The sequence below is a fragment of the Ursus arctos genome, unplaced genomic scaffold, assembly GCF_023065955.2.
Source record: "Ursus arctos isolate Adak ecotype North America unplaced genomic scaffold, UrsArc2.0 scaffold_34, whole genome shotgun sequence".
Lineage (NCBI taxonomy): Eukaryota > Metazoa > Chordata > Mammalia > Carnivora > Ursidae > Ursus > Ursus arctos.
The window spans coordinates 3,857,614-3,879,509 of record NW_026623030.1 but is presented as its reverse complement, the minus strand read 5'-3'; the positions used below and the strand labels follow the sequence as shown (position 1 = coordinate 3,879,509).

Sequence of the window (21,896 nt, the reverse complement as noted above, 5' to 3'; positions counted from 1 at the left end):
CTTAAATTATGTTTTTTAACCATTTTTTTTCTTTTCTAATATGAGTTTCCTCTAAGTACTGTTTTAGCAGCGTCTCATGAATTTTGAAATACATTTTTATTATAATTTATTTAAAAATGTTTCCCTTGGGATTTCTTCTTTGCTAGGTGGTTGTGTTCTTTAATTTCTAAGTATTTGGGGATATTGGGGATATTAGTTATATTTTTTGCTTTTGATATCTATTTTAATTCCATTATGGTCTAAGAACAAACTGTGCATGATTTCAATTATTTTGAGAGTATTAAACTTGTCTAACAGGTCAGCATTAGTTTATCTTGATGTATGTTCCATATTAATTTGAAAGGAATGTGTATCCTGCCATTGTTGGGTATGGTCCTCTATACATGTCAATTAGGTCAAGGTGATTAACAGTATTGTTTAATTCTCTGAATTCTTATGGTTTTGGCCCACCTGTTTTATCAGTCACTGAGAGAATTGTTCAAATGTCCTTGAAATGTTTGCAGACTGGTCTGTTTCTTCTTTTATGTCAATTTTTACTTAATGTATTTTGAAACTATATTATTAGGTATATAAACATTTTGGATTATATCTTCAGGAAGAACACAGTCTCTTATCATTATTAAATGTCCTTCTTAATATCTGGTGATATTCCTTATCTTTAGGTCTACTTTGTCTTATATCAGTACCCACTCCAGCTTTCTTGTGATGATTGTTTCACAAGATATCTTTCTTTCATCCTTTTCCTTTTTATTTCTCTGTGCCTTTATAACTAGAGGGTATCTTTTATAAAGGGCATACAGTTGTATCTTTTTCTTTTTTAATGCAGTATGATCATCTCTGCCTTTTAAAAAAAGATTTTATTTTAAATAATCTCTACACTCAACATGGGGGTCAAACCCACAACCCCAAGATCAAGTTGCACAGTCCACTGACTGAGCCAGCCAGGCACCCCAATGATCTCTGCCTTTTAGATAGTGTATTTAGCCCACTAACTTTAATGTCTACTTTCTATTTGTTATGTCTGTGTCCCTTTTTTGTTTCTTTGCTTCACCTTTTATACCTTCTTTTGGATTAATCAAGTAATTTGTAGGGTTCAATTTTATCTCATTTGTTGGTTTTTTAAGTATACCTCATAATTTTTTGCAGTTGTATTATAATATACATTTTTAGTTTATCACAATAGCTTAAATTAATATTATGCTACTTTACAGAAAACAAACTTACATTACAATATACTTCCATTTACTCCCTTGTGCTATTATTGCCATTTATTTTATGTCTTCATATGTTATAAGCCCTATAGTACTTTATTATGTTTTTGCCTTAAACAATTAATAGATTTTTTAAAACTTAAGAAAAATAGAATTTGCCATGTACTCACAAGTTTATCCTTTAGTAATCTCCATTCCTTCCTGAAGACCTGAGAAAATTATCTGAGAAAATTTTCCTTCAGCCAGAGAAATTTGTTGGCATCTGAATATTGCTTTTAATGAATTCTGTGAGGCTTTGATTTTCTGAAATATCTCAATATATATTGCTTTTCACTTTTGAATAAGTTCTGCTGAACATAGGATTCTTAGTTGACAAGTTGGGGGGGTTATTCTTATAGCACTGAAGATTTTATTTAATTGTCTTCTGGCTGCCATCGTTTCTGATGAGAAGTAATTCTGTAATTCTTTTTACTATTTCCCTAATGGACTGTCTCTTTGTTGTTATTTTTTCTTTCCATCCTTTGTTTTTGGTAGTTTGACTAGGTGTGATCTTCTTTGTGTTTACCCTTTCTGGAGTTCACTAAGTTTTTTGGATTTCAGGGTTGATGTCTTTTTCAGTTTGGGAAAAATATGGCTGTTGTCTCTTCAGATAATTCTTCTGCTCCATTCTTTCCTCCCCTTCTAAGACTCCAATTACATATGCATCAGATCAGTGATTCTCAAAGTGAAATGTGGTTTGGGATTCTGGAAGTCTTCAAGACCCTTTCAGGAGATCCACAGGATAATTTTTTTTTCTTAAGGATACTCTCATAAGTGTCCAATGCAGTTTTCTAGAATCTGTGTGATGTGTGCTATCACAAAAGATTGAAGGCTGAAGCAGGTATGAGGATCCAGCTATTTTCTATTACATTAAAGAGATTGGGGGGGGATGTCAATGTCACTCTTCTCACTACTTTTGTTTTGGAAAATACAGGATTTGTATTCCATTTTTAAAATATGTCACTTATGTTAAAATTGTTATGGGTTGTGTGCTCCCCCAAAATTCATATGTTGAGGTCCTAATGCCTGGTATGTGAGAATGTGACCTTACTTAGGATAAGGTCTTTGCAGAGGCATTCAAATTAAAATGAAGTTGGTTAAGCATCCGACTCTTGATTTCAGTTCAGTCATGATCTCAGGGTCATGGGGTCGAGCCCCACGTTGGGCTCCTCATTCAGTGGGGAGTCTGCTGGAGATTCTCTCTCTCCCTCGCCCTTTCTCAAATAAATAAATCTTTTTTCAAAATAAAATATAATGAGGTCTTTAGAGTGGACCCAATCCAATATTACTAGTATCCTTATAGGAAAGGGGAAATTTGGGGGCACTTGGGTGGCTCAGTCGTTAAGTGTCTGCCTTCAGCTCAGGGCGTGATCCTGGCGTTATGGGATCGAGCCCCACGTCAGGCTCCTACACTGGGAGGCTGCTTCTTCCTCTCCCACTCCCCATGCCTGTGTTCCCTCTCTCGCTGGCTGTCTGTCTCTCTCTCTGTCAAATAAATAAATAAAATCTTTAAAAAAAAAAAAAAGGAAAGGGAAAATGTGGAGACAGACACATACACAGGAAGCATGCCATGTGAAGATGAAGGCAGGAACTGGAGTGATGCTTCTACAAGCCAGGAAATAAGAAAGATTGAAGCAAACCACCAGAAGCTATGGGAGAGTCATAGAACAGATTCTTCCTCATAATCCTCAGAAGGAACCAGCCCTGCTGACACGTTGATCTCAGATTTCTAGCCTCCAGAACAATGAGGCAATACATTTCTGTTGTTTAAACCACTTAGTTTACGGTATTTTGCTACGGCAGTGCTGGGAAACTAATACAACATGTATTTGGCTTATTATTTTATTGAATTAATAAATATTTCTAATACCCTCTGTTTTAATTTCAAATGCAGTAAATATAGATAGATATAACTCACATAAGCAAAAACACTTTAGGGTTCTCAGTAATTTTAAGAGTGTAAAGGGCTCCTAAGACCAAAAAGTGGAAAACTATTGTGTTGGACCATGATCACATTGTCTCACAAATCTCAGATGATTTGTTCTGCTTTCTTTCACTTTTATTTCCACTTCATTTTGTTCTCTGTATATCAGTTCGGATAATTTCTACTGACCCATTCGCATCAATGAGTTTTTCAACTTGGTTCTTTTTAAAGGTCCATTACTTTGCTGAGCTTCCTCATCCATTTACTTGTTCGAACTATATTTTCTTGTAAATTCTCTCACATAATTATAGTAGTTTTGTTAAACTCTTAGCTAAATCCTTCATCTGAGCCCCTGTAGGTTTCTTTACGTAGGCTTTTTTTTTTCTCGACTATGGGTCATGCTTTTCTGCTTTTTTGCATGTCTAGTAATTTTTTATTTTATAATGGCCATTGTTGATGATGCTGGTAAAGGACTCTGGATTCTGTTATCTTCCTTTAAAGAGTGTTGGGTTTCATTCAGGCAGGCAGCTAAACTGTTCACAATGATCCTGTGAGATCTTGGTTTTAGGTTTTTTTAAGGTAGGTCTATTTTAGTTTTGCCCTTAGTCCTAGGACATATCCCTTAACATTGGGCTATATCTTTACCACTAAGGCCTGCACCTTCTGGGACTCCAGGGGAAAGCTCCATGTATTTAATAAATCCTTTGGTGAGAGTTAAATACCAAACTCTGTGAACTCTCCACTCAGCTTTTTAGCCTTCCAAATGATGCTTAGAGGAAAGCGTCCTTGGAGTTGTATGCAGTTTAGGAGTCACTCAAGAATTTAAGGGGAGGGGCGCCTGGGTGGCACAGCGGTTGGGCGTCTGCCTTCGGCTCAGGGCGTGATCCTGGCGTTATGGGATCCAGCCCATCAGGCTCCTCTGCTGGGAGCCTGCTTCTTCCTCTCCCACTCCCCCTGCTTGTGTTCCCTCTCTTGCTGGCTGTCTCTATCTCTGTCAAATAAATAAATAAAATCTTAAAAAAAAAAAAAAGAATTTAAGGGGAATTTTTATGCAGATTTTGAGGCTTATCCCTATTTGGCTATCTCCAAATTCCTGGGGTTTTTTTTCCCCTCTCAATTTAGAACCATTCTGAAAGCCCTGAAACTCTGGCCTCTGTATCAGCAGCCCATTATCCTGTCGAGATCTCTTTCTTTGTGCAAGTTTATAACTATTATTGACAAGAGGATTAGTCTGATACAAGCTACCTGTACAGGTACTTGGTACAGGTATTTAGGTTATAACCCCAAACAGTAATGTAATGAGACATTACATTAATGTCTTTAATGTGTTCTGGTCTTTAAGATCTTCCAATTTTAAGTGCTTTTTATTTTTTTTATTGAGGTATAATTGACATACAATAATACATTAGTTCTAAGCATATAACATAGTAAGTTGACATTTGTACATACTGTGAGCTTTTTACTTTTAGAATGGTATATATACCCATATTTCTCTGGAACTCCACATGGCCCTGCTAATCAGCCCTTGGGATTTTACATGGATGACCTTAAGGATTCAGAAAGTAACCTAGGCCATCTCTTTATCCAGTGAGAGTTTTACACTACCTATTCTCAATTAAATGCCTTTCACAGCTCCAGAATTCTACAGTCAGTATAGAGCAATAACTGTACCTCCCATCCACTTCCTTAATTTAGGCTGGACATATCCCTGTACCTACTATTTTGTTACTCTTCAGGACTGGTAGGCAGGGATATGGGTAGACAGAGCACACAATATGGAATTCCTGGGACTGTACTGACTTACATACGGTCACACAACCAGATCCATGAGACCCACAGTGACATAAATATGTACACAGGGGCACAGATTCACAAAGATGCACACACTGGTGAACACTGTGGGTACACACAGACACACTGAGTGACATACAGAGGAACATATACAGCACACACACAGTCACACTGGACCTGTGATACCCACCAAGGCACAAACCAGAATTGTGAGAGAACAGCGACACACACACACACACACACAGGTTTACAGATTCACCTGCACAAGACATGTACGCACTGCCGCATACAGATAGAAACAAACTCACCCAGGTCTGTAGACCCCCTAGAGACATAAATACATACACAGGTTCACCTACACACAAGGATTCACACATTAACCAGCCCTGTAACGCAACAGCCACTCACCACTGCACTCACAGACTCACAACCAGATTTGTGAGATTCAGGTGCACACAGTCCCACAGCCACCCAGGTTCGTGCCCTGGGGTTGCTATTGAACACTGTTCCTGCACTGGGCACAGCTCACTGGTATCAAGTGAGAACCTATGGCCAAGCCTATCTGGAGTCAAGGTGGGGGTCTGAAAAGTTTCCAGTCTGCATCCCTTCTGCCCGACCCCAAACTAGCTTTCAGTAAGAACCTGGTAATGAACTTTCTTCTGGAGTTACTCACCTGGGTTCAAAGCCTGGCTCCACCTTCTCCTGGCTGTGTGACCTGGGACAAGTTACCCCACCACTCTGTGCCCAATTTTCTCCATCTCTAAAATGAAGGTAATAATAGTTACCAAACTTCACTGAGCTATTGTGAATGTTCTGCCAGAAAATACATGTCATGGCCTTTCCAGGCAGGAAACATGCCCGGCCTGTGGCTGGTGCTCCATAAATATTGGCGTCATCACCGTGTTAAAGTTAGAACACTGGGCCAGAGCTCACCACAGCCCAGACCCTCCTTCCCAAGCTCCTGAGTGTGGGAAGCCACCAGGCCTGACAACTGGGCTGGGGCTTTCCCTCCTCCGGGGTCCCAGGTGCACGACCACCACCTCTAGGGTCCCTAAGGCCAGAAGCCTGAGTCTTTTCACAAAGATGAATGTGGGTCGGAGCCCACCCGACTCCACCTGGAGACATGAACGAACTGACAAGATCATTCCACATTTCTGGGCACCGCTCTCTCGCACCCTCAATGAAACACAAACACCGCCCCACATAAACACACACTCACCGAGATACAAGCGCCTTTTGCAGCAACGGGTGTGAAGGAGAGTGGGGCGGGGCCAGAGCCCTGGGTTGCTATGCCGGGAACTACATTTCCCAGAAGGCTCTGCAATACGCCCATTGCGTCAGGGCGCAAGGGCAGCTCCGGGATCCCGACGCCCTCTGGGAAATGGAGTCCGCGCCCACGCGACGCAAGGGCTACCGGAAGTTGTAGTTCGCGTCCGGTCCGCGCAGGCGCACTTTTCCGCGACGGTCGCCGGGTTGCTCCTTTGTGGTAGTCGGTCGGCTTTTGTAGGAGGCCGGTCCGCTTGCTCGCGCATCCCTCCGACCGTTGGTCGGTCTGTCCGTGCGCCGCGGGGTCTGTCTGCCGGCCGAGCTGTGCTGCCGCCGGCTCCTGACGGCTGAGCCTGAGGCCGGCCCTGGTCCAGGCCCTCAGTGTCCCGGGCGGTGTGCGACCCGCTGCGTGGGGCGCGGGTGATGGGACGTGAGCGCAGCCTGGGGTGTGGGGCGCTCGCTGAGCCTGCCTGACCCCGACCTTGGGTGGGGGGACGCAGGGGGCTCCGCGTGCGTGACCGTGCAGCCGGGAGTGCGGGTGCGACCCCACGGGGCTCCCCTACAGGCTGTCCCTGAGCCCCAGGAGCGGGACCCGCGCCTCTGGGCCTGGCCTGGGGCCCAGGAGGCTGCAGAGCTGCCCACGCCTCCGGGGAACGCTGCCGAGGGGCGCCATGGAGACCCCTGCCCCGAAGCCCCAGGAGACAGGTACAGTTGGCTCTTCTAGTCACTGGGTCTGTGGACTTACGCTTGAGGAGACTGACAGGTCAGGCTAGTTTCCCAGAAGCAAGCACCTAGCCGAGTCAGGCCTCCTGCCTCTTCACCGTGCACACCCGTTTGTTTCCACTTCTCAAGCATGCTGAGGAGGAAGGGAATGGCAGTTTTCCCTTCAGATTGTGCCGGATATTGGGGCTCGCTCCCCTCCTCACCTGCGGGGGGCGGTTCCTGACTGCGCTCTGATCCAGCCCGATGCCGGGGGTGGAGTGGGCTTTAGCTCAGCCATGCACCTGGTGGCTATGGACAGAACAGCCCCTTTGACTCATTTCTCCTCCCCAGCTCTGCCCTCTCAGGAGCCTGCTCTTGCACTCAAAAAGAATCCAGACCAATTGGGTCAGGGTCTCCCGGAAGCCAGGTCCGAGGTGAGTGGTTGTCTTTTCTTCCTTCTGAACATCTTGTTCTTGATGAAGAGGGTTGGCATTTTCCCCCTGCCCAGGATCTTCAGTCATCCGAAGACCCCTCTCCCCCGCTCCTAATCTGGGGCCCTGCTCTCCCTTCCTCAGGAAGCTCAGGGCATGGGAACAGCTTGGATTGAAGAGAGTCCAGGTGTGCCCTTGAAATGAGTGTCCCTTCCAGCCTCATTACGCCCAATGGGTGGGTCGTTTGCAGGACTGTTTGCCCAGCACTATACCAGGAGCTCTGAGGAGTGGTTTTAGTGGAACCCCAGCACATGGATGACAGCTCACATGAGATCACTTCAGTCATTTCCACAGGCAGACCTAGGGGATGCTCCTCATCTGGGAGACTTTCCTGGGATGGAATCGGGCGGGGGGCGGGGCGATGGTGAAAGCACTGAAGGAAGCCTGCGTTGCAGCACCAGGGTAAGAGTGATGGTAGGGGGTGTGTCCCTGTGCGCTTTTCCTCTGTGCATGCACCCTGAAATGGGGCAGTCAAGGAAAAACCTGGAGTTTTATTAGAGGATCTGGGAGCTCAGCAAGGAATTGGCCCTGGGGCCACTTCTGCAGCTAAGTTAGGGCCCAAATCCCTCCTTTCACAGACTTTGGGTTTTGTTTCTCATTTTGTTCTACCGCCTAAACCACCCCCATCCCTCATAGTATTTAAAAGGGTACCGTTGATAAGGAGAGTTTGCAGTAGTGAAAAAGTCTGGAGGGTTAAGGGTCCTGTGACTCAGGATTTTGTGATTCTGTTAACCTCCCATTTGAAAGGGGTCTGATTACAGAAAAATAGAAGTAACTATAAAACACATTATGAGATGTGCCTAACTTCTGTAATGTGTTAGAATGTTCTCTCGTTCTATGATACACTCAAGAGACATGACAGTCAGATGTAGTATATGATCTTTGACAGGCCATAGATCCAAAAACCCAATAAAGGCAGTTTGGGACAATTGAGGAAATTTGAAAATGGATTTATCTTAGATCATCTATATGATCAACATTAAATTTTGGGGGTATGATGATCCCACTGTGATTGGATAAAAGAATATACTTAGGATATACAAGGTGAAGCCTATAGTGTGAGATGCCGTGATATCTGCAACTTACCTTCAGATGGCTCAGCAAAAAGTGCATGTGCGTGTCTGCGCATGTCCTTGTGAGTGACTGCCTCAAGGCAGTACCCTTCTTGTGCATGGGTGTTATTCCTAGATCAGGTTCTTAGATCCTTGAGTAACTGGTCCTCCTCTCCTGAGTACTCTTCTCACCTGGCAGTCCCATTCAGACTCACAGTCAAGTGTTTTGCTCTCCTGGGACATCCCACATGATCTGTTCTGACTTCGCACTAGTTTCATTACCACACATCTGCATTTGATTCCCACACCTGCCCCCTGCAATTGTTTCCTATCCTACAGAATGAAGATGCACGGGACATGGGCTTCACCCAGTGGGAATAGCCCCCAGACAGGCCTGTGCAAGGCTCAAATCCTACCCTGCCCTTGCCAGTTGACACCCGCACACAGAAGCCATGCGGCCTCTGATAGCCCTCTTTCTCCAGCACCACATTCTGACGTCTCTGGAGCTTTGTTTCTGCCCATGTTTTTCCTTTCCTCTGCCATGACCATTATGCTTCATTCCTGCATGCCTCAGTTATGGGCATGTTCTCAGCATGTGTCATGACCCCCACCTTCTCATCATCTTGAAATCCAGTGGGTTTTTTGAATCACATTTATTGAGATATAATTTACATAAAGTTCTCCGATTTTAAGTAGAGGATTTGATGAGTTTTAGCAAATGTGTACGGTTGTGTAGCCAGCACAATCATAACCTAGAATGTTTCCATCAACCAAAAAGTTCCTTCATGCCCCTTTGCAGTCAGTTCTCTCCCCTGCTCCTTGGCAACCACAATTTTGCCTTTTAAAGAATTTCTTATGGAAATAATATAGTATGTAGACTTTGGTTTCTTTTTTAAAAGATTTTATTTTTAAGTAATCTCTATACCCAATGTGGGGATCGAACCCACAACCCAGAGATCAAGAGTCACTTGCTCTACAAGCTGAACCAGCCAGTTGCTCCAAGTAGTCTTTGGTTTCTAATTTCACTTAGCATAATGCTTTTGAGTTCATGTCTTTATGTGAATCAGTAGTTTTTTCCTTTTTACTGCTGAATAATATACCATTTGTATTAGTTTACAAGGGCTGCCGTAGCAAAGTGCCATAGATGGCTTAAACAACAGAAATTTATTGTCTTAATTCTGGAAGTTGAAGATCAACATGTCAGCAGGGTTGGTTTCTTCTAAGGCCTCTCTTCTGGGTTTGTGAAGGTACCTTCTCCCAGTGTCTTCATATGGTCTTTCTCTGTATGTGTCTGGCTCTAAATTTCCTTTTTTTTTTTTTTTAAATAAGGACACCAGTCCTATTGGATGATGGCTCACCATAATGACCTCACTTTACCTTATTATCTCTTTAAAGACCCTATCTCTCAGTATAGTCATTTTTCTGAGGTACTGAGGGCTGGGACTTCAACCTATGAATTTGGAGGGGTCACAACTCAGCACAAAACACCACTGTATGGGTATTTACAATTTGTTCATCCATCCACCAGCTGAGGGGCATTAGGTTGTTTCCCAGTTTTGGCTATTACAAGTCAACCTGCTATAAATATTGGAGTACAAGTATAGACATGTGTTTTAATTTCTCTTGAATAAATATCTAAGAACTGCTGAATCAGATAGTAAATATATATTTAATTATCGATTTTATTGATCATTTCCGAGAGCCATCTTTTCGTTTCATTGATTTTCTCTATTGCTTTTCTATTCCTACTTCATTTATTTCAGATCCTTACTATTTCTTTCCTTTACTTATTTTGGTTTCTTAAAGTTGAAACTCAGATATTGATTTGCCACCTTTCTTCTTTTCTCATATAGCATCCGATGCTATAAATTTTCCTCTAAGCACTGCCTTAGCTACATCCCACAAATTTTATATTGTATTTTCATTTTTATTCAGTTCAAAATAGTTCCAGTTTCTGTTATGATTTCTTCTGCAACCATGTGTTTTTTAGGAATGTGTTTAATTTCCAAATATTTGGAGGATTTTTTTCTAGGTATCTTTCTATTATAGATTTCTAATTTAATTCTGTTGAAGTTAGAGAAGGAACTTTGTATGATTTGAATTTTTTCAAATTTACTAAGATTTATTTTATTGCCCAGAATGTGGTTTATCTTGGTAAATGTTCTGTATGCACTTGAAAAGAATGTGCCTTCTGCTTTTGTCAGCTAGAGTGTTCTGTGAATGTCAGTTAAGTCAAGTCGAATGATGTGTTAATCAATTGTTTTGTATCCTTACATATTTTCTGCTTATGTGTTCTATCAAGTATTGAGAGAGATTACTTTGAAATTACCAAGTATAATCATGGGTTTGTCTGTTTCTCTTCAGTTCTATCAAGTTTTTGTTTTATGTATTTTGAAGCTCTGTTGGTAGGAACATCTATATTTAAGATTGTTGTGAGCTCTTAATGAATTGCTGTTGTGATAATGACCATTACATAATCACGTAACGATTATTATATAACACCTCTCTTTGTCTCTGATGATGTCCTTTGCTTTGAAATCTGCTTTGTCTAATGTTAATATAGCCACTTCAGCTTTCTTTTGATTAGTATTTGCAGAGTATATCTTTTCCTATTCGTCCACTTTTAATCTACCTTTCTCTTTGTTTTTAAGCCTTTAGTCTTGGGCTAATTTTGTCAGACCACTGTGGCTATCCTCTCCTGGGGACTTTACTGAGTGCCCATATAGCAGGAAGACGTTCCACTCTGGCTGGTCAGAACATAAACTACTCCCAGCCTTGTGTGAGTTTTAATGATTGCTCTGCCTACTTCTTTCTGGTGTTTCTTTTCCTGGTTTGGGGTTGTTTCTTCCCAGGCACATGCCTGTTGGTCCTCAGTCAGTCTCAAGTGGATCCAGGGATCTGAGTCTGTGAAATTCCCTCTGCTCTGGCATGTTGCCCTAGAGATTTTAATCTCCTGGACTCCCTAAACTCTGTTCTTCTTCAACTTAAGACCACAGGCTCTGTCTGGGTATCACCTCCCCACAATGCCATCTGGAAACTGCATCTAGGTAGGAAGACGGGGTGGTTGTAGGGCTCATTTTGTTTCCCTTCTCTCCGTGGTCTGTGTTCTGAGCTGCAGCTTGTCCAGTGTCTTGAAATCAATCATTGTTTTATATGTTTGCCCAGTTTACTAGTTGTTTGAGGTAGGAGGGCAAATCTGGTCCTTGTTACTGTTTTGTGTCTGGAAGCAGAACAGGAAACCCAATTTTGACCAGCCTGCTGCTTCACTCCTCCAGCCCACACTCTAGGCTGGATAGGACTCTCATAGTGGACTTTCAAGGCACAGGGAACCCACACTCTCAGCTTTACTAGAGATAGTAGAATAGGTTTTGCTTTCCAAAATGAATGTCCCCCTTACACCTGTCCAACGGTGTAAGACCATCCCATTTCCCCAGGGACCATCCCACACGTGGTATTTCCAGGCTTTAAACATTTTGCCTCTCTGCTACATGCGAAATGGTATCTTTCTGTTTTATTTCTCATTTCGGGATGTCTAGTGTGATCGTCTCCTCACGTGCTTCTTAGTCATTTGTCAGTTTTCTGTGAATTGTCTGCTTATACCCTATGCGCATTTTCTTTTTTTCCTTTCTTCTTAGCAATTTGTCAGTGTTGCCTGCAGAAAACATAAACTTGTGGGGCTCCTGGGCAGCTCAGTCGATTAAGCATCTGCCTTCAGCTCAGGTCATGATCCCAGGGTCCTGGGATCAAGCCCCGTGTCGGGCTCCCTGCTCCGTGGGGACTCTGCTTCTCCCTCTCCGCCTCTGCCCACTCGTGCTCTCTCTCTGTCAAATAAATAAAATCTAAAGGAAGGAGGGAAGGAAGGAAGGAAGGAAGGAAGGAAGGAAGGAAGGAAGGAAGGAAAGAGAAAGAAAGAAAGAAAAAGAAAGAAAGAAAGAGAAAGAAAGGAGAAAAGAAAGAGAAAGAAAGAGAAAGAAAGAAAAGAAAAGAAAAGAAAGAAAGAAAGAAAGAAAGAAAGAAAGAAAGAAAGAAAGAAAGAAAGAAAATGTAAACTTTCATGAAGCAAACGTAAATCTTCTCCTCCTGGTCTCCGGGTTTGCTAACATGCCAGGCAGGGACTTTCGGAATTGTCTCCCAGAAGCCCCCACATTTAGATCCTTGCTGCACCTGGAGTTGTGTTTTGTGTATGGTATAAAGAGGGGCTTTATCTTTCCTACTGTTTTATGCTGGCGTTTGTCTTGGCTCAGGCCGCCATAACAAAATTCCGCTGACTTAGCAGCTTCAACAACAGAAATTGATTTCCTCACAGTTCTGGAGGCAGGAAGTCTGAGATCAGGGTGCCGGCAGGGTCCGGTTTGCTTCGGCTCTCCACCTGGCCCTCACCGTGCTCTCAGGCGTGTCCTCAGAATGCACAGTGGGGAGAGAGATCTCTTTTGTCCTCTTCTCGGAGGCCACCAGCCTTGTCAGATCAGGGCCCACCTTTATGACCCCAGTAACCTCAGTTACCTCCTAAAGCCCCTGTCTCCAAACACAATCACACTGGAAGGGAGGGCTTCCACATAGGAATTTCAGGGGGACACAGTTTAGTCTGCAGAAACACTGAGAACTATCTAAAAGTATAAAACACTTTTAGAGCTAAAAGTCAAAGCTCTTGTGACCCCAAAGGATGTCCCTACTCTTCCCGACTGCCTGGTAGGCACAAGGCCTCTCGGGGCTGGACGTTCCACACCCCCGTGCCTGACCATGGCTGCTGATGCAGACCCAGGGTTTCCAGAGAAACCTGGTGATCCCTGGGAGCTTGGCCGCATGCCAGTCACTCCCAGCAAACAGGTAGGTGGGAGCCAGGCCACCCCAGCTTGGTTTAGTCTTCATTCTTATGTCTAATGTGATGCCCTGTCTACGATTTAAGCCAGGCTCCGATGGCAGCCGCATCTTTGAAGAAGGAACCACCCTTGTCACCTTAGGTCGGCACCCTGATGGGCTTTGAGACTCGCTTATTTGCTGGGTGGGCTTGGAGTGTGGAGAGCAAGAGGAACACTGGGGGTGACAGCCTGGAGGCTCCAGAGTGGGTGAGAAGCCCCGGTCAGCAGAAGAGCCTGGGGTTCTAGAACAGGAGTGTGTGCAATTGTCAGTGACCAGTGCTGGGGAGGGTGGGAGCAGGTCAGTACATGGGCCCAGGGAGGGCAGGGGAGCAGGGGTCCCGCGGGAAGGTGTGGGAGGCTGGCAGGAAGAAGAGTGTGGCTCCCTTGGTCTCTTGCTGACAGAACTTGCTGGTAAGTACAGAGTTTCCTTCCTTAGGGTGTGATAATGGCTTCCTGTCCAGAGTAGGGTCCTTTTGCGATGGTGAGGTTTGAAGAGGGATTCTGGGTTCTTTGTACTATTCTTTCAAGTTCTTAAGTTGGACATTCTTAACCCTGGGAAGCATAGCATCTTCCCCAGAACTTACAGCAGCCTTCAGCCCACAGAGGCACCCACATCCAAGCTGGCCAGGTAGCCTGGCCCTCCCAGTCCAGAAGGCCAGGTCTGCTTGGCGATTCCCGGCCCAGGCATGGTGTGTATGTTGGGGTTGTATGATAGATGGGCCTATAGCACAACCTTCCATACTCAGAAGAAGGTCACCAGAGGTTAATCCTTCATTCCTAAGGTCCTCAATCAACATGTTGCTCCCTTGGAACCATGAACACAGTCCGAATCAGTCCCATCCTGGGTGAATGAGAATGTGCATGTCATTCCAGGAATCAGTGACTTTCAAGGATGTCGCTGTAGACTTCACCCAGGAAGAGTGGGTCCAGCTAGACTCCCCTCAGAGGGCCTTGTACCGTGATGTGATGCTGGAGAACTACCAGAACCTTCTTGCCCTGGGTAAGACAGCTCCTCAAAGCTCAGTGTGCAGTCTGGCCATTCTGCATGCTGTAAGTATTACCAAGCATGCCTTCAGTGCCGGCCTTGGTGCAGGCCCTGCAGGATGTGGGAGATGTGGCCACTGCACTCATGTTGGGGCTGGGCACTACATGTAACTACCAGCATCCTTGCTTGGAGGTGGGGCTGGTCCTGGGGTGGGGCCAGAAGAGAGGGAGGGGGTTGACTGGGGCCTGGGAGCCCAGCCTGCGCTGGAGCTTTCCAAGGGAGACAGGGCAGGGGTGTCAGTACCCATGGGGGTCCTCAGAGTGCACACTTCAGTTTGGGTTCTGCATGTAAGACACCCCCCCCGCCAGTCCCTGGGGATGGCACACACCTCTCGGTGCTGGCCCTGACAGCCCTGCCCTGGGGAACCACAGCACACAGAACCACACACACTGCTTCCTCCCTGCAAGCAGGACCCCCAGTCTGCAAGCCGGATGTGATCTCCCACCTGGAACGAGGCGAGGAGCCGTGGCAGATGCCCAGAGAAGTCCCTGGAGGGGCTTATTTAGGTGAGTGGGGGACGCAGTGGGGGGATATGCAGGCTCCTGGCTCCCAAGACCACCCCACACGCTGCCTCCATGTGGTTGTGCTTCCCTGCCTTCCTTTAGCACACGCAGAGCACCGACTGTATGTGGGGAACTGTGGTGGGAATACAGCGGTGAGCTGAACAGGCAAAGACATCTGCCTTCGACTGGCGGGAGGCAGAAATCATGTCTGTGTCTGGAAACATTTCACAAGGGGCCCTTGTTGGATGGACGGGGCGGGGAGTATGTATGAACCGAGAAGGGGGCAGAGTCAGCCTGGGGGTGTGGAGAGGTGGGGATCACAGTTTGCGGAGGTGGCTCCGAGGGGTCGGCCCTCCAGGGATACGAAGCTGATAAGAGACGAATTAAGCTTTTAGAGAAATGTACATGCATCTCCGGGCGGGAGCACACCCTCCGGCTGCAAGTGCTCTAAAGGAGAGACCAACGAGAGGCGGTCTGGGGCATTCTTTTCCCTTCTGGCACGAGGGAGAATTGAGATGTCATTATCATTTCTGGACTTGTGTTTACCCCGTGTTCACACCCAGCCCCGACCTGGTTCTGACACAGCATGTCTCATTCAATGTCTCAGTAAACGAATCGTGTCCAACTGCCAGGCCCTGTGAGCTCTGCTCTGTCCCTCGACCCCCGTGGCTCGATTTGGAGTTCCCTGTCTCCTCCTCCCCCGCCTTGTGGGCTTGCGGCCCATCTCACCTGAGATGCGTACCCCTTGGCTGGCCTTCGCACGCTCTGGCTGTTGGCCTGTCCTCTCTTCTCTGTGCCTGTGCGAACCCCTGTCAGACCTTAGTCTGGGCTCTAGGGCCATGCCTCTGCCTGATTACAGAAGATTGCATCTCCTGTTTCTTATAGAAGGGGAGCCCAGGCCTGGGGTGAAGGACCAGTCGTGTCAACAGCAGGGCGTTTACAAGAAAGAGCCTTGCCAGGAGCCGATCACCGAGCCACTGGGGAGAGCCAGTGTCCACAGCCCCGGTCTGGGCGAAGGGTGGGCCCGAGAGGGCTGCGCGGCTGCTCCGGTGAGGGGCGAGGCTGCGCCGCGGAGGCCAGCACCAGGCAGGTGGGGGGACGTTCCCCCAGAGGGGCGCTGGCAAGGCCACGAGGCATCTGAGAAGGATCTCCCCCCTGGGTGCAGCCTCTTCACCCCCCAGACCATTCCTGCAGAAGGAGACCCTCCCGACGGGCCCACCGAGAGCTTCCAGTCCGGCGGGGCGGCCCCCAGGCAGCGGAGAGCGGGCCCGGGGAGAGGCCCCGGCAGGTCCGGCGACCGCGTCGAGCTCCCCCCAGCGAGCGGGCGGCGCGGGGCGGCGGCCGGGGAGGGCCTCTTCGCGTGCGGCGAGTGCGGGAAGGCCTTCGGGCAGAGCTCGTCGCTGACCCTGCACCGGCGGTGGCACGCCCGGGAGAAGGCCTACAAGTGCCACGAGTGCGGCAAGGCCTTCACCTGGAGCACCAACCTCATCGAGCACCGGCGCATCCACACGGGCGAGAAGCCGTTCTTCTGCGGCGAGTGCGGCAAGGCCTTCAGCTGCCACTCGTCGCTGAACGTGCACCAGCGCATCCACACGGGCGAGCGGCCCTACAAGTGCGGCGCCTGCGAGAAGGCCTTCAGCTGCAGCTCGCTGCTCAACATGCACCTGCGCGTGCACACGGGCGAGAAGCCCTACCGGTGCGGCGCGTGCGGCAAGGCCTTCAACCAGAGGACGCACCTGACGCGCCACCAGCGCATCCACACCGGCGAGAAGCCCTACCAGTGCGGCGCATGCGGCAAGGCCTTCACCTGCCACTCGTCCCTGACCGTGCACGAGAAGATCCACAACGGGGACAAGCCGTTCAAGTGCGGCGAGTGCGGCAAGGCCTTCAGCAGCCGTTCGCGCCTCACCCTGCACCAGCGCATCCACACGGGCGAGAAGCCCTTCAAGTGCAGCCAGTGCGGCAAGGCCTTCAGCTGCCACTCCTACCTCGTCGTGCACCAGCGCATCCACAGCGGCGAGAAGCCCTTCAAGTGCAACGAGTGCGGCAAGGCCTTCAGCTCCCACTCCTACCTCATCGTGCACCAGCGCATCCACACCGGGGAGAAGCCCTTTGACTGCAGCCGCTGCTGGAAGGCCTTCAGCTGCCACTCGTCTCTCATCGTGCACCAGCGCATCCACACCGGGGAGAAGCCCTACAAATGTGGCGAGTGCGGCAAAGCCTTCAGCCAGAATCACTGTCTCATCAAACATCAGAAGATCCACTCCGGGGAGAAGTCATTCAGATGTGACGAGTGTGGGGAAATGTTCGGCTGGAGCGCCCACCTCACGGAACACCAGAGAAGACACAGCGAGGAGAAGCCCTTTGCCATCCAGTTCAACAAGCACCTGCTGAGCACCTACTACGTGCCGGGCGGCCTGCTGGGCGCGGGGGGCGCGGGCGTGAGCGGCGTGGACCCGATCGATGCCCTGGACGTGGCAAAGCTCCTGTGTGCGGTGCAGCCCGCGGCCGGCAGGACTTCCCCTCTGGGCAGCAAGCCGGGAAATTAGTGCGGCGTGCCCGCCCTTGGCCTCGCTCCTTCCCCAGAAAGCGCAGCTGCTGGGTATGCACAGCCCGCCCAGGCCTCCAGATGAGAGACCGGCCCTGCCACCCGTGCCCACGTCCCACACGCCAGGACAACTCTCTCAGAGGTCATCGCCGCCCCAGGAAGCACGCCGCTGTAGGAGAGAAGAGGCAAGGGCTGTCTGAGAATGTCTCGTCATCCTCCTTTCCTTAATGGGCTTGCAAGACGCCGACGCGGGGACTAGGTTTTTCCTGCAGACAGAAAGAAGGTATAAGGATCATTGTGTCCTCAGACGGGCTCCTGGCATGATTTCAATCAGGAATTTCCTTTGTACACTGTTAATGTTTAGAATGATAATAATGATAATAAAAACAGAAGAATTATGAACAGTATTACTTCCAAGTGAACACTGGCATATTCCAGGAGGGGAGAATGATCTTGAATGGTGGGGGTTTAGGAAAAGGCCGATTTCCTGGACTCACCGCACAAAGCAGGTCTGCTGCAGAGTCATCTGGTAGTGACGGCACCTCCGTCTCAGGAGCAGGGCCAGGCTTCGGCGCAGCTAGGTCCTGACACGCCGGCGTCGGGCCTGGCCGTCTAGTCCCCGCCGGGAAACAGCTAGCGCACAGGTGGGTGCTCGGCGTCCATCCAGGTCTGGTGTCGGGAATGTGTCTAGAAGCGCGCCTTCACCCTGCAGGGCGTCCCTCTGCTCCAGTGAGCTCAGCTCGCGGGCTCAGCCCTGCAGGAGGGGCCCCTCCGTGGGATCTGTCCCCGCGCTCTCTGCAGCGGTGGGCGGTCTTCGTCGGGAATTAATGTCCGTTACGCTCAGTCCTGAGCAAGTCTAAGCTGCTTTCTCAGTGATAATACTTCACATTTACATAGAGAGCTATAGTTTATCAAATGCTTTTTAGTATGCTTTTTAATTATGGCAGCAAAATAACCATATTTCGGGAAATGTGGAAGTAAGGAACAAGGCCCCCATAATTCCTGATAAACTGCATTTCGCACTTTGATACATTACCTTCTGCTTGTTTCAAAGTGGATTTTTACACTACTGCAAATGTGGTGTGTATATCGTTTTAATCTTTTTTCCCACCTGGCTGCGTAGCAGAATTGTTCCAGGGAACTGTCTGGAGTTAACTCTCAGTGGAGGCGCAGTATTCCTTTAGATGTTCTTCTCTTGGAGGTTGAAGTTATTTCCATGTTTTCATTATTATAGATCATTTCACTGTTATAAACCATTCTTCACAGAGCATCTTTTTGCATTCTACTTCAGCGTTTTCTTAGATTTCTAACAGTGAAAATTTTGAGATAAAGGAAATAAACAACTTGAGGAATCATTTTTGTATGGTTTAGGTGGTGTGTAAAGTCACACCGTTTCATTATGAAGAAATCGGTCAGCCATAGTGAGTGGTCAGGCAGGAACGTCCCCTGCGCGGCGTCTCCCAGAGACGGGGGACTCCCTGCTCAAAGCGGGGCATCCAGTCTTCGTTCAGGGCGTGGTGACAACACAGCGGTGCTCCGGGGCACGTGCCACTGCACTGCATTCCTCCCGGGTGTGCCAGCCGGCCTCCCGTTCCGCGGTCCCCGGGGCCCGGTCGTGGCAGTCACAGGCGCTTACGTGACAAGTAGGAAAAGTCCTATTTTGCAGCTGCATTTGTAAAAGACAAACACAATCTGGGCTTAGTTCATCAGGATCACACTCATTTTTCTTCTTACTTCAAAAGAACTGAAAACGAAGCCATCTCTGTAGGGCCCCGGCCGCTGGCTGCTGTCGGCCTGCAGCGTGCGTCCCCGCGCCTCGTTACCGCTGGACTTTGCCTTCGGTCACTAACGAGGCTGAACAGGGAACATGTTTTGATTCCTGGTCTTTTGTCTTGAAATGATTTGAATTTACCCTTCCCCCTCTTTTCATTGGAGACTTGATGTTTCTCTTTCATTTACATATACACTTCTTTTCCTGATTATACAAGCAATATGTATATGCCGAAGAAATTTGGGAAAAGGTTCAGGAAATTTTAAGAACGAGAGGACCCCTCAGTATCAGTTCCTAGGCCACTGCCAGCGCTACACTTACTTCTGGTTTTTTTCTGTGCGCATGTAATATGCCTTTACTTTTATTTATTTATTTTTTTTTTTAAAGATTTTATTTATTTATTTGACAGAGATAGAGACAGCCAGCGAGAGAGGGACACAAGCAGGGGGAGTGGGAGAGGAAGAAGCAGGCCCACAACGGAGGAGCCCGATGTGGGACTAGATCCCAGAACGCCGGGATCACGCCCTGAGCCGAAGGCAGGCGCTTAACCGCTGTGCCACCCAGGCGCCCCAATATGCCTTTACTTTTAAAGCAAAACTGGATTCATTCTTTGCATGTTATTTCTCTCTTTTTCCATCTAATGTTTTATGATGAACATTTTCCACATTACAAAATATTTTCCAGAAACATTATCGATGGCTGTGTCTTTCTCTGTCTTCTCATTGTGTCGTGACTGATCTGTTCCTTTATTGTTGAACATCATTATCTGTACCTATAACTAATTCTGAAACATAAACCCATTTTGCCCCTCGATCATTTCCTCAGAATAAATGCTGAGAAGTGGAGTTCATGCAGAGAGCTCACAATCATTGCACGACATCCTTAATTCCCCCACGTGGGCCCCAAGGGCATCCCGTTCCTGCACCCCTGCACTCGGCGTCATCTCCGCTTTTTATATTTACCATTTTTGATACATCAGGAGTGTTATTGGTTCTTGTTTTTTGACCTTTTTCTTCTCTTCATATGAATTGTCTATTCCATTCTTTGTTCTTTATACACACACACACACACACACACACACACACAGAAATCGCTTTGACACATACATTTTTATCTTTGTTACCACATTTTTAACGTACGGAGATGTTCAAATTCTGTGTAAAAAGACCAAAGGTCTTTTTCTTTGTATTTTTCCTTAGGAAGCCCCTTCTTTAAATCCTTTTTTGGTTCCACATTTTGCATTTAACTCTTAACATCCGTCTGTTTGGGGTGTAACTTCCAAGGTCCCTGCGCCATTCTAGAATGGCGTTCTTCACTGTTCCTTAGACCTCTCTTTTCTGTTTGTAGCTTCATAATTTATTTCATATGTAGTAGGACTGACCAGGACAGTATTTTCAGTAGGTTTTTTAAAAAAGGCTTTTAAAAATCTATTCTTCCGGATAACCCAGGATTCTTTTTCTCAGAGCTCAACCTCTTCTTGCCCCTGCACACCTCATTGGGATTTTGATTAGAATTAACTAGTTTGTGAAGAATTCCTGTAGTTCTCTATGATATTCAGTCTCCACATCAAAGCACCAGTCATTCTAATCTGCCTCCAACCTTCAGAACAGCTGTGTAGGTTTTCTTCGTCGGTGTTCTTACATGTATGTTCAATACATGTGTTTATTCTTAAGTTCATTCTACTTTTGTGGGGTTTCTAAGTCGAGTCTTTCTGTTTTATATAGGACATCTATTGATTGTATATATCTTTTTGTATATTTATTTTATAACTAGCAACTTCATTGAATTATTTGCGGTCTCTAACAATTTACTACTTTATTGGGCTTTCTAGGTAATCTGTCATATAACCTGGAAATAAAAAGCTTGCCTCTCCTTTTCGTATAGGTAGCCTTTTATTTTGTTTCCCTTTAAGACCCACCATTGGCTAGCACTTCCAGAGCAGCACTCAGTGTTGGTGGCAGTGATCATCTGTGGCAGATTCTCTGTGGAGTAGGAGACCAGCATGTGTCACCTCAAAACACTTTGGCCTCTAAAGACTGTGTTACAGCTGGGGTGACCGCATGGCCCAATTGTGAACAATAAGGCTCAAGTGGAAATCTGCTAAGATCTGGGGAAAGTCTCTGCTTTGTATTCCTCCCCCTCCCCCTTCTTCCTGCCTAGAACTTGGATGCAATGCCTGGAGGTGTAGTAGCCATCCTGTAACCATGAGACAGTTGATGACAAAGGTCACATGTAGTGGAATGGAAAAATAGAAGGATCCTAGGCCTTGGATGAAATTTTTGAGCAGCTCTTTCAGCCACCACCATTCAACTTTCTGAGTTCTTGTTGTATAAGAAAATAAACAATTTAAGTCCATTTGTCATTCCTCACAGTTGTTTCATTCCTCACTGGCACAGCATTTGGATCTTTATCTTGACTGGAAAGGAGAGAGATCTGTTCTTTCACTGTTAGGTGAAATGCCAGCCGTTGGCCGTCACTGCTTGCTTATCACGTTAATGAACTATCTTTATAGATCTGATTTGCTAAGACTTCAAAACATCAGGACTGGATCCTGATTTTTACCAAACACCTTCTTGGCATACCTCAAAAGTGATTATATGGGTTTCCTACCTTGAGATATAATTGGATTTATAAAAAGATTTTTGAACATTATATCTTCTCTGCATTATTAAAATAAACCCCATTCACCCAAGG

At 46.9% G+C, this 21,896-nt stretch overlaps 1 protein-coding gene across 2 annotated transcripts; it reads left to right on the top strand.

The window, feature by feature from the left end:
• Positions 1-6,429: 6,429 nt before the first annotated feature.
• ZNF74 (zinc finger protein 74) lies at positions 6,430-21,557 on the top strand. 2 transcript variants are annotated; one of them, XM_026486341.4, is made up of 5 exons: positions 6,430-6,936; positions 7,285-7,367; positions 14,209-14,335; positions 14,791-14,886; positions 15,769-21,557. In XM_026486341.4, exons 1-5 carry the CDS (start codon positions 6,903-6,905, stop codon positions 17,430-17,432), a joined length of 2,004 nt encoding a protein of 667 aa, XP_026342126.2. In that variant the 5' UTR covers positions 6,430-6,902; the 3' UTR covers positions 17,433-21,557. The 2 variants fall into 2 exon arrangements, with proteins under 2 accessions (XP_026342126.2, XP_026342125.2); XM_026486340.4 differs by having other exon boundaries at positions 14,788-14,886.
• The last annotated feature ends 339 nt before the right edge of the window (positions 21,558-21,896 follow it).

Excerpts from the sequence above, each read along its gene's own strand:
- ZNF74 (XM_026486340.4), top strand. The coding sequence starts at position 6,903 with ATGGAGACCCCTGCCCCGAAGCCCCAGGAGACAG. Across the intron at positions 6,937-7,284 it reads CCCGAAGCCCCAGGAGACAG|CTCTGCCCTCTCAGGAGCCT; the intron begins GTACAGTTGGCT and ends TCTCCTCCCCAG. Across the intron at positions 7,368-14,208 it reads TCCCGGAAGCCAGGTCCGAG|GAATCAGTGACTTTCAAGGA; the intron begins GTGAGTGGTTGT and ends ATGTCATTCCAG.